The 12,166-nt window shown below is 38.2% G+C and overlaps 1 protein-coding gene across 1 annotated transcript in view; it reads left to right on the plus strand.

Annotated features, from left to right (window-relative positions):
- The window catches only part of LOC127569076 (protocadherin beta-15-like), a 139,338-nt gene that overhangs the window by 19,559 nt on the left and 107,613 nt on the right, over positions 1–12,166 (plus strand). The window contains exon 3 of the mRNA XM_052013408.1: positions 971–1,056. Coding sequence (XP_051869368.1) covers positions 971–1,056 — 86 coding nt within the window. The remainder of the gene's footprint in view (positions 1–970; positions 1,057–12,166) is intronic.

The raw sequence follows: 12,166 nt of genomic DNA on the forward strand, positions 1-12,166 counted from the left end.
TGCCTCACAGGTGGAAAGAGCAGTTAAGAAGGCCAATGGGATGTTGGCTTTCATAAGTCGTGGGATTGAGTTTAAGAGCCGCGAGGTTATGATGCAGCTTTACAAAACTCTAGTTAGGCCACATTTAGAGTACTGTGTTCAGTTCTGGTCGCCTCATTATAGGAAGGATGTGGAGGCATTGGAGAGGGTGCAGAGGAGAATTACCAGGATGCTGCCTGGATTGGAGGGTATTGAATATGAGGAGAGGCTTAAGGTGCTAGGGCTTTATTCACTGGAAAGGAGGAAGATGAGAGGAGACATGATAGAGGTATATAAAATATTGAGAGGAATAGATAGAGTAGACAGTCAGCGCCTCCTTCCCAGGGCACCAGTGCTCAAGACGAGAGGTCATGGCTTTAAGGTTATGGGTGGGAGGTTCAGGGGAGATGTCAGAGGGAGGTTTTTCACCCAGAGAGTGGTTGGTGCATGGAATGCACTGCCTGGGGTGGTGGTAGAGGCAGATACATTGAACAGGTTCAAGAGCTTGTTGGATAGGCATATGGAGGAACGTGAGATAGAGGGATATGCGGGAGGAAGGGGGTTAGGTAGTGTGAGGGTGGTCTGATGGACGGCACGACACGGTGGGCCGAAGGGCCTGTTTTGTGCTGTATGGTTCTATGGTTCTAATACAGGCCCTTCGGCCCACCATTAGAATTTACAAATTCTAATTCCTTGCATTCAGTATTAGCACTGGTACATATGAATCACATTTACGTATGACATGATAAATGAGAACATATGATAAAATTATACACTTCAAAATGTGCAAACATAATTGTGATTATGACATACTTGACAGTCAATAGAGAATTACTGTTCTTTGAAGTTTGGGTAAAATGTCATGGATTGTAACGGTGTTAAAATTTGCCTTTTGATGATATAGGAGGGTATTTCAAATTACAGTCTGTCATGCACATTTTTGTTTTGTCAGTTCCCAGTGCTTGGAAGAAAATCTAACCCAGGACGAAATTAAACGAGAATTTAACAGACGGCACACAGCTATTACATCAGGAGCAGGTCAGAGTCAAACCACTGGGAGCAGAATCGGGTGGGAGATGGGTGGGTGTAAACGCACATCATTTGTCAATTAATATCAATAGCCTCTTATAGGTTGGTTGGAACTTAATGGTGGTCTGTGTCTGCATTAGTAAAATATAAAGCTTGGATGGATTGGGAAGATTTTAAAAACAAGAATGAATTTTATTTCAGAGCAAAATTACAAATCATTCTGTTAAAATACTTAGCGAAGTTTCAAAATAGATATACTCTAAAAGTTAAAATGACAAATAAAGGTCACCCTCATATTATTTGCTATGACAATGATTCACAGTAAGATGAAATCATGTTTTTATTGATTTATGAAAAATATGTAATTCATTGATATACATGAAATGGATCTCAGTTTTCTGGGTTTGTTTTTAAATCTCATAAATTATAAACATAGAAAATAAAACAAATTAAACATTTAAGGAGTCAAAATGCTGCAAGCACATAACAAGTTCCAGGTTGTTAATGAGAATGTAATTAAATGTTATTGTACTGATTATGTGGCAGTAATACTTTTGTTGTGCTGTAATGCTTTTCTCTGTTAAAGTTAACTTGAGAACAGTTTTATCTTCCCTTTTCCTGTAACTATTCCCCATATGCTGATTTTACCTAATTCTGCGTTATCTGCTATCATCAAAGGAGTTTGCAAGTTGTCAAACATTTACTAATTCTATGAGTTAGAGTATCAGAAAGTTTAGTTATATTGACATTTGAGTGTGAAGGTGACGCTATGATTAAATTATTCTACTATTAATTGAGAAATTTAGACTAAGAATCCAGAGATACGAGTCCAAATCCCACCTTGCAGGTGAGGAATATTAATTGAGTTAACAACTTAAAAGTGCTTTTTGGTCATGTTATACTAAGTACAGCATTTCATGAGAAAGGCCAGTTGAATTACTTTAATTAAGGGTTTAAATTCTAATTCTTTTCTCAAGCGACTGATTTTATATTTGTAGCACAAAGCAGAAATCCAACACTTAAATATGGCAGTCTGAGAAACGATAACTCTGCTTTGCTTCATATCTGATTCCCAATTAAATACAGGTTTGGTTGTGTATTAACATTCATAATTGCCATGGTTAACCCCACAGAAATGGTCTCTTTTCAATCTATTTATTTTTAATAGTCCTAGCTCTCTTTGATCCACTAAACCTCCTCTGATGACTAAGTACAGAAATTGCTCATGCTATTATTGTCTGGCTGTGAATTTTTTTGTATGTTATTTTAAAGTATCCATGAACCTTTTTAAGGGAATGGATTAACACTTTTCAGATGAAACTTTATACCAAAGCCGTCTACCTATTCAAGAAAGATATCCCATGAAGCATATTAGATATTTTGACCTCATTGTTACCTTCATTTTCTGCCTCTTGACTTCTTTTCTTCTTTCTTTCATGTATACTTTCATTTTGTTTCTTTCCTTCCAAAAGGAATTTTATATTCATGCACATTAATATATTTAGTAAAGGTACATCTGAGAGTGATTTTATTTCCTCAAGTTGATTCTATGTGTGTGCATTGTGGCACATCAAATTATTTGAATCCCCTCACCAAACAACATTGTTTACAGTCATTGTTTTTCATCAGAGCAAAATTGTCCAATTTGCTGGGAAGGAGCTTGTCGCAAATAAAAACTCAGTGCACTGGAAGACATGTTTTGCTTGAAAATGAAATAAAAAGATGACAAAGACACAATTGAGAATAAAGGCAACTAATAATTGGGAGTTCCTGAATGATGATGATTCCTGTGCATTTTGTGTTCCGTGTACCTGATGAGACCAGGAGCAGGTCAAAACAAATTTTGTTTACTGACTAATGCTGGGAATAAAATTTGTATCAGGCTCCAATGCTGACTGAACCAACATAGTTAGACGTGGGAACAAGAAAATCAGTACGAGGTGGAGTGGTGAGTGCAAATTTAAGGATCTGTCTGCCAAATTCCATGTAATGTACTTATGAATTTACTGCTCGGGAGGCAGATCTTGGTTTGCCTTTGAAGCACCTGAGAATACTGAGCAAAGAACATTGTTCATGCTATCACAAACAAATTCAGTAAAGATGCACATCAGTTGTTGATGCCATTATTTACAAATACAAAAGCATGATTCAAGCAGTTGGACTCCTTTGTGTGATCGTTTACCACTGTGGTGAGTGTGGTACTGTCACAGAATGTGTGTGCGCACCACAATAAACACCAAGGCTACACATGGAAAACAGGCATGACTCTCTGGGTTAGTGATGATATAAATATTATGAATGAGGGCCAGAGCATAAATATTCTCCATTGCCTAATCTGAGTTATTTCCTACTATGCTCAAAGTCAGTTGGCAACGATTTATGCATTCCTTTAAGCTTTAATAAACCTATACAAAAAAGATTTCACTCACAACAAATACATTTTACACATTACTACAGAGTCAATTGAAGTTTTGTTTAACTCTATGGCTTATCGTAACTTTCTTTTGAAGCAAATCATTGGCCGTAGGCGAGAAATGAAGTCTGCACTTTTCAATTCAGACAAGGCAAGTATTAAATTGCTTGCTGCTGTCATAAAATGATAAATGCAAAGGTTGCTAACACTGCAGCAGTTTTGGATACTGCGTCAGACTGAAGCAGGAAGCACAGGTTTTACTATTGCACAGCAAATATTAATGGAATTCATCTTTTTATCATTGTGGTGAATAGGAAGCTGTAATAATTGAGTATGTTGCCTCTTCATCAGTGAGACTTGTCTTTATTTCCAACCAAATACATTAGTATGAGTGTTTGTATCTCGACTTCAGCTGCAGCTACCGAGTGAAATCATACATTCCAGCTTTGGCTTTGTTGGTAATACTCTTCTTCCCCACATGGAATGTTGAGAGTTCCAGTCCCATTCTAAAATTGTGAGCATAATAACCTTTGTTGATATTCCATTAAATTGTGGAGCAAGGGTTGCTTTGTTTGAGGCACCGTTTTTATAACCTGTCTACTGGTTATAAAATACCTCAGGCAAGATTTTAATGAAGAACAGGGAGTTTCGATGTTCTACTCAAGAGATGTGTAACTGAAACAGATGACCTGACCATTATCTCATTACCAGATTTTGCTGTATTTCCTATTGTACAACAAGGACTTCATTTCCGAAGGTACCTCTTTGGTTAAAAAGTAGTTCGTAACATCCTGAAAGGTGCATATAAATTCAGGTTTTTCTTTTAAATTTTAAATTTTTAAATTTTATTTACAGCGTGGTAACAGGCCCTTCTGGCCCAACAAGTCCGCGCCGCCCATTTTAAACCCAAATTAACCTACCCATACGTCTTTGAAATGTGGGAGGAAACCGGAGCACCCGGAGGAAACCCAGCCGACATGGGAGAACGTACAAACTCCTTACAGACAGTGACGGGAATTGAACCCCGATCACTGGCACTGTAATAGCGTTGTGCTAACCGCTACGCTATCTTTCTTGCTCTGATAAATTTCAGAGCAGGTACAGAGGGCATAAACCTGTTTACTTTTGAGTAAAATGGTGTTAAAATACTGTAATTTAAGGAATGCGTGCATGGGAAATTTTTAAAAAAATTGGTAATGCATTAAAATGCTTAACTATTTTAAAATATATTAGAATTTAAATCTAGGAATATTTAGAGGTAAGAAATTCAGGATACACATCCAAAGACGTTGGCCCAGATTTTACTGTGATAGGCCCTTTATTGATACTCCCCATCCATAGTCACCATTTGCCTGATCTTACCTAACCAAATTCAGCATGGTAATTTTGTTTCTCCAAAGAGTCCCAGGAAAGATCCTAGGCAGTGGCAGAGCTTTAAATGATGCAATGGAGTGGCATAGTTAGGCTGCAAAAAAACCCTATGAAGGTCCTCTGAAAGCCTTTGACAGTAAGCAAGGCCCAATCCCCAGCTTTGCCAGATATGAAACACATCAAGATTTTAAATATTTCTTGATGTCTGATGCTGTTTTGTTTTTAAAAATGTTGGACATGAATAAAAAGGCTTATAGTATTTTAAGAATGATTAAAAAATAAAGATGTACTTTGAACACTTTTTGAAGTAATTAAAACGTAAATAGTTTTTGATGAAATTAATCACCTTCTTCTGCTTTTTCCTTACAACAATACAATCAATAATGATATCGATTGCTTGCAGATTATATCACAGATTTAACCTGAATCCAAGAGCATATTCCTTAGTATAATAGTTATACTAAGATTCACGTTGATTATGAGTTTCATGGAGAGTTCAGTGCATGTAAGAAATGGCTGGCAGAGCTCAGCCATTGCCTGGGATATAAGCATTCACATGAATGTCCTGAAACTTACAGGAATTTCACTGAGAATGCTGGCAGTTTGGTGTAAAACTGTTGGTATTTCCCAACAAAATTCAGGCCATTATTAATTCAGTTTTATCTATTGCACAAAAATCTGTATTGATCTTATTATTTCAACATTCCAAAAATTATATTATAGAGATTAATCCTTAAATACTTTCTTTTGTAACATTGCAAAAGACTGTGCACTGTGATATAGAAGCCAGCTTTTGATTCCTCCCAAAGGATTAAACTTTTGGCAGTATGATTCCTAAGTGGCATTAATAAAATCAGTAAAAGAGCTCAGTGATAATATCCACAATGCACTTTGAGAGCACAGCAACAGCCCAGAAGGACATTTCCCATCTCAATATCATTTGTTTCCTCTTTGTTGCTCTTCTTAACAATTCCAGATAGTTCAGCCTTCATCATAGAATTGTACAGCACAGAATTGGACCCTTTCAACCCACCTTGTCTGTGCCAACCATGGTGCCTATCTGCACTAGTCCCCTTTGCCCTCATTAGGCCCATATACCTCTATACTTTTCCTCTGCAGGTACCTGCCCAAATGCCTTTTAAACATTATAATTGTACCTGCCTCATCTGGCAGCTTGTTCTAAGTATTCATCTCTCTCTGTGTGAAAGAACATACTCCTCAGATTTCCTTTACATTTCTCCCCAATTACCTTTAACTCAAGGAATGTTGATGTACAGAAGGATCTTGGGGAACAAGCTCGCAACTCCCAGTAAATTGCAACTAAGGTGGTTAGTGAAGAAAGCACTCAACAGGCTTGCCTTCATAGGCCATGGCATTGAGTGCAAGTCTTTGGGAATGTCATGTTGAACCTGTGCAAAGCATTTATCAGGCTGCACTAGGAGTATTGCATTCAGTTCACGAAGGATGTGGCAGCATTAGAAAGAATGCAGAAGAGCACCAAGATGTTGCATGGAATGGAGGGCTGTAGTTATAATGAGAGATTGGATAGGTTGGATTTATTCTCACTGTAATGTAGGGGGCTGAGGTGTGACCTTATTGAAGTTTACAAAATTATGAGGGGGACAGCTAGAAAAGATAGAGTCTTCTTCCAAGAGTGGGGAATCTAAAACTAGAGGGCATAGGTTTTAGGTGATAGGGGAGAAATTTACAAGAGATCTGATAAGCAGGTTTATCACACAGTGGGTGGTGGTTTTATGGAACAAGCTACCAGAAGAAGTGGTAGAAGCAAACACAATTATGGCATTTAAAAGGCACTTGGACAGGTACTTGGATAAGAAAGGAGTAGAGGGATATAGGCCTAATGTGTGCAATTGGGATTGGCATATTGAGGGATCACTGTCAGCATGAATGAGTTGGGTTGATGGGCCCATTAGTCATATAATTGTAAGAAATGTTCTCCACTGCACAAAACCATGCTGACTCCTCCTAATCAGTCCCTGCCTTTTCAAGTGAACATAAATCCTGTCCCTCAGAAACTTCTCCAATAACCTTCCTACCACCAATATAAAGCTCACAGCCTGTGGTCTCCAGGCTTATCCCTACTGCCTTTTTTTTGAACAAGGAGACAATATTTGCTATCCTCCAGTCTTTAGGTACCTCATCCATTGCTCACAAAGACTCAAAAATCTCAATCAGAGCCCCAGCAATCTTCTCCCTAGCTTCCCTTAGCATCCTGGTATAGATCCCATCAGGTCCTGGGGATATATCCACCCTTACGTGCTCCAATATATCTCATTCTTCTTTCTTCCTTTCTGATACTGACATGCTCCAGAATATCAATGTAACCCTCCCATTGTTCTCCAGCCTCCACATCCTTCTCCCAGGTGAATACCGATGAGAAATTTAGAGTGCTTATTTAAATAATGAAGCTGAAATTAACTTTTCCATGTTGTCACAATTCCCACGATTGGGAATTCCTTATTAAAATAATAATGTAGCTGGTGAGTTGAGAAAACTCTGATTGATGTAGCAACTGAATGTTTGATTTCCTGCTCGCTACTGGACCATTTATATCACTCCAAATTAAAATCCAGCCCAGTATTTTGAAATATTGTAAACTGCAGCAGTCAGTCAATGTGCTGCTAATTAGAAGAGATCAAGAACAGAAATGGCAAGATATTTTGTTTCTGCAGCTGTCGATGAGGATATTTGTAGTGAGAATTTCTTTATCATTTTTTGAATAGTCCCCGGCACCATTTATGTCTATCAGAGAAGGCTGCATTTGAAGCTGCATCCAATAAATGGCTACCTTGAGTTCCCTCTCAGTGGTTATAAAGATGTCAGTCCAGAATATGTGCTCAATTCTCTGGAGTAGGGTTGAATCAATACCTATCTGATCCTGAGGTGAGAGTGCTGCAACTAAATCAAGGTCAACCTGAATTATCATTTGTATAAAATATACATCAGTGAAAGTTGACAGATAACATTGCAGTTGCACATTTAGCAAACAGCTGCAGGGGTGGAAGAAGCCAATTTAATTAACAACATTAACTATAATACTAATAGGTTATGATGCATTGCTCGCTTTAGACGTCCTGTCTTTAAAGGGCATTCTACTGAAGCAGACTGCCTCTGAAATAATGTGTGACATTCATTCCCAAGTGTTGAAGACTGAGGGGTGACCTGATGGAGATAAGTTATAAGCAGCATGGATAGGATAGACGGTCAGAATCTTTTTCCCACGGTAGGGGTATCAAAAACAAGCGGGCATAGGTTTAAGGTGAGGGGAAAAATTTAAAGGGGATGTTAAGGGTTTTTTTCCCCCCCATACAGCGAGCAGTTGATACTTGGAACTCAGTGCCAGAGGAAATGATAGAATCACATAAAATCACTACATTTAAGAGACATTTAGCAGACACTTGAAAAAGCAAGGCAAAGAAGGATATGGACCGAATGCAGTCATATGGGCTAGGTGCAGATGGGCAACAAGATCAGCATGGACATGATGGGCTGAAAGGCCTTTCCAGTGTTGTACAACTCTATGACTCTTTGAATGTTGGAAAATTTGGAAGTAGCGTTTAAAAAAAAATGCTAGAACTGTATGGGTTCAAAATTACCACCAATGGTGACACAGTGGCTTGGTTTAAATAATAGCAGTAACCAAAATGTATTCCTGCTGCTACCAATACAACCAGCATACTGCCAGACAGAGGAAATTGTTTACAGGACTCAAGAAAGCTGTAGGTCACATAACAAGTTTTATTATTTCAAGATGCCACCAAATAACTTTTATCTACTGTGGTCTTACTAATGATAGCAATAAGTCCATTTCAAACTGAAAATAAATATTAAATATATTCTTTGCCTGCAATTCCCTTATTATCATCATTTATCTTTGGGTTCAACTCCTGTTTTACCCTAAAGAGCCAAGGAAACTACAAACTTATTCTCTTGCAATCAGATTTGAATTAGCTCTGTTATCGTTCTCATAAAAGTGCAAAAAAAATGATTTCTCTAATTTATGAGATGTTTTTACAGAACCTATAGCAATGAAGTAATGATGATAGGAATGACCTAATAAGTGCAGAAAAATAGGGAAGGGATGATTGTTCCTCAAATTGTGTGACATTACAAACTCATGTAACAGTAGGAATGACTAAGAGAGAGATAACCAGTCTGCTTGTGACGCTGGGTGCTGCAGAAATAAACAAACAGCGCTGTCAGAGAACATAGATTGGCTGCTGCCAGCATGTAAAGGGCTGGGCTGCAGAGCTGTGCCTTGCCTGTCAGATCTTCTAATAAGGCCTACCACAGTTTAGAAGAGAAGTGTTTTCATTTTGCCAGGACTACTAACAAATCCATGAAAGTCTGCTTCTTAAAAGTGAGGGTTACATATCACATAGACGATCAGAATCTACTAACATGGTCTTTGAAGATCATAGCTGTTCTGCAGACAATAATAAATATTGGAATGGGGGAAGTGATCCAAAGGAAATATATCTTGCATTCTGTTATTGTTTTCCTTTTGTACTGCATCACTGTTCTTATCTATGAAGCGATCTATCTAGATGGCATGCAAACAACCTTTTCACTGTGTCTCAGTACATGTGACAATGATAAACCAATTAACCAATAGCTCCTGCAGAAGAAATGGGAGCAAGACTGCCATAATTCTAGACTCCTGCTCCATGGTATCTCATGAGAGAATCAGCCCAGCTACTTTTTCTTGAACATCAAAAAAAAACTACAGATGCTGGATATCTAAAATAAAAACAGAAAATACTGAAAATACTCAGCATGTCAGGCCACATCAGTGGGAAGAAAAACAGTTAATATTTCAGGTTGAAGACACTTAGAACTGGGAAGGAGACAAAAGAAGCTTGTTTAGTTAGAGAAAGGGTTGCGAGAGGGGGATGCCTCTGGGATGATAATGTTTAGCTGGCCAATGAGTGAATGGGAGCAGCTAGAGAGTGAGAACATAGACACAAGAAAATTGACAAAAGAATTTAGGAGTTGCAAAATGCAGAACAGGAAGACAAGCCTTGCAGGCCATTTCCTGTACTACCATATAAAACAAAAAAAAAATGGGAAAACCAAACAAGCTGACCTAATATCACAAATTGAAGACTGGATATAGACAGAAAAAATCAAGTTACGTTAATTTTCAGAAGCCAATATTGAGTCCAGAAGGCTGCAACATGCCCAGGTGGAAGATGAGGTTCTGTTCCTCAAGCTTACATCAGGCTTCACTGCAATAGTTATATGTTCTTGATCCCTGAATCTGAACTGCAAGACAAGATTTATGTTCCTAATCAATACTCGTGCTTCAAATTGATACCCAAGTGTCATTGGATAGTGTTTGGTGGCCAAACACTAGCCATTCACACACGTAGAGGTAATGCCAATGAGAAAGAATAAGAGATTAGAAATAACCACTTGTAACATCCTTTGAGATCAAATATTACAAAATGCAGACAAATATAAAGAACGACTACTGAAGTTAACAATGCTGTTACAGCGCCAGCAACCCAGGTTCAATTCCGGCTGCTGTAAGGACTTTGTATGTTCTCCCCGCATGGTGTGTGGGTTTCCTCCAGATGCTCCAGTTTCCTCCCACATTCCAAAAGACGTACTGGTTAGGAGTTGTGGGCATGCTATGTTGGCATTGGAAGCATAGCTTCCATGGCTTGCGGGCTTCCCCCAGAACACCATGCAAAAAATGCATTTCACCATGTGTTTCGATATACACTGACTAATAGAGATATCTTATCCTTGGCACCACAGCTCTAAGTCAGAACCATGAGTTGAGGTAGGCATCACATTAGAAGAGTGGGGGGAAATGGGAAGATATATTAAACACATGGAATGTAGGTTACTAACTTTAACATTTTGCTTAGCTACCTTTTTTTTTTAAAAAATCATGACTTCCTTGCTAATAATTCAGTTTTCTTCTCCTACTAGACTTGGAGCATTGTATTGTGCTGGTCTATGGTGCCTTGGATACTACTCATCCACTGAATGTTTTGTATTTTTATTCAAAGAATCTGGATATCACTGCTTGAGCCAGTATTGATTACCTGTCCCTAATTACCAATGAAGTGCCAGGATATTTCAGAAGGTAATTAAGCATCACTGACAGTTGCACTGGGTTTGAAATCACTTCCAGGTTACCATATAAGGTGCCCTTTCTTCCCCTTGGTGAAAAAAGAATCAAATGTTCCAACATTGCATTCATTTTATGGTCACCATTACTGATAATATCTGGATTTCTTTAGTTATGTGAATTTATGTTTCACATATGCCTCTGTGGAACTTGCCCAGAAGTCCAGTAATTTAACCACTATGCTAACACATTTTTCCACATCCCATTTTCTCCAGTGATTTTTTTTTAAAACCCATGATTCACTCATACACACGTCAGGCACCTGAGGATTGGGATCCTCCTGATCTTTCAGGAGAGAGAATATTGCCTCAGTGTATCGGGGCGATTTGTCTGAATCCACCTGTTTTTGATGCCCTCCTAATCATTCACTAAAGACAGCTTGTCAGTGATAGGGTGTGGTGGTTGGCAGATGAGTAGACTTAATTCCAGTGGGCTGGCAAAGCCAAAATTGATTCAGTTGGGAGGCTCATCAGCAAGAGGTCTTTTGTAGGCAGCTGCCCTATTATTTCTTCCTGCTACTTCTCACTCCCAAAAATCCCTTCCAAATTGTTAGAGGCCAAATTTTTAGACCTAGCACCAGAAACGTTTTGAAGGATGGTTGGTGAAGATGTTCACCGAACAAAGAGGTATAGACTGCACAGCACATATGCCACTTGTTTGTAGACCACCATTTGAAGCAGAAACTTGTTTAACATTTGTAAGCCCAACTCTAGAGACTCAGGGGCTCTAGAGTCTGAGCGAAGCTAGTTTCTATGCCATGCTTGTTTTTGCTCCACCAGCTGTTGATTTTTCAGGCTGGAAACACAGGGGCATTGGATGAAAGATCACTACTATTGTGTCAAATACTGAGATCATTATTACAAAATTCTAGTTTGTTTTCTTATTCTATAAAAGATACGGTTATTATGTTTCTCTTTTTGTAAATCAGAATATTATTTACTATAGTTCCAAAGCATTCATGTACCAATCAATGCGTGGTCATTTAAACTTGTCTAATCAATAATGTTTTATAAATTGCTTAATATTTCTAGCCAGGCAAATATATATTTGGTTAAATTACAATTAAATTGAAATTGAATAAACTCCAAGGATTGAAGAAGTTCTTGCATATGCTCATTGACATCAAGGTCAAAATTCATTCTCAGTTGCATACAGTATAGTGGCAGAAGCAA

Source organism: Pristis pectinata, chromosome 4 (assembly GCF_009764475.1).
Source record: "Pristis pectinata isolate sPriPec2 chromosome 4, sPriPec2.1.pri, whole genome shotgun sequence".
NCBI lineage: Eukaryota > Metazoa > Chordata > Chondrichthyes > Rhinopristiformes > Pristidae > Pristis > Pristis pectinata.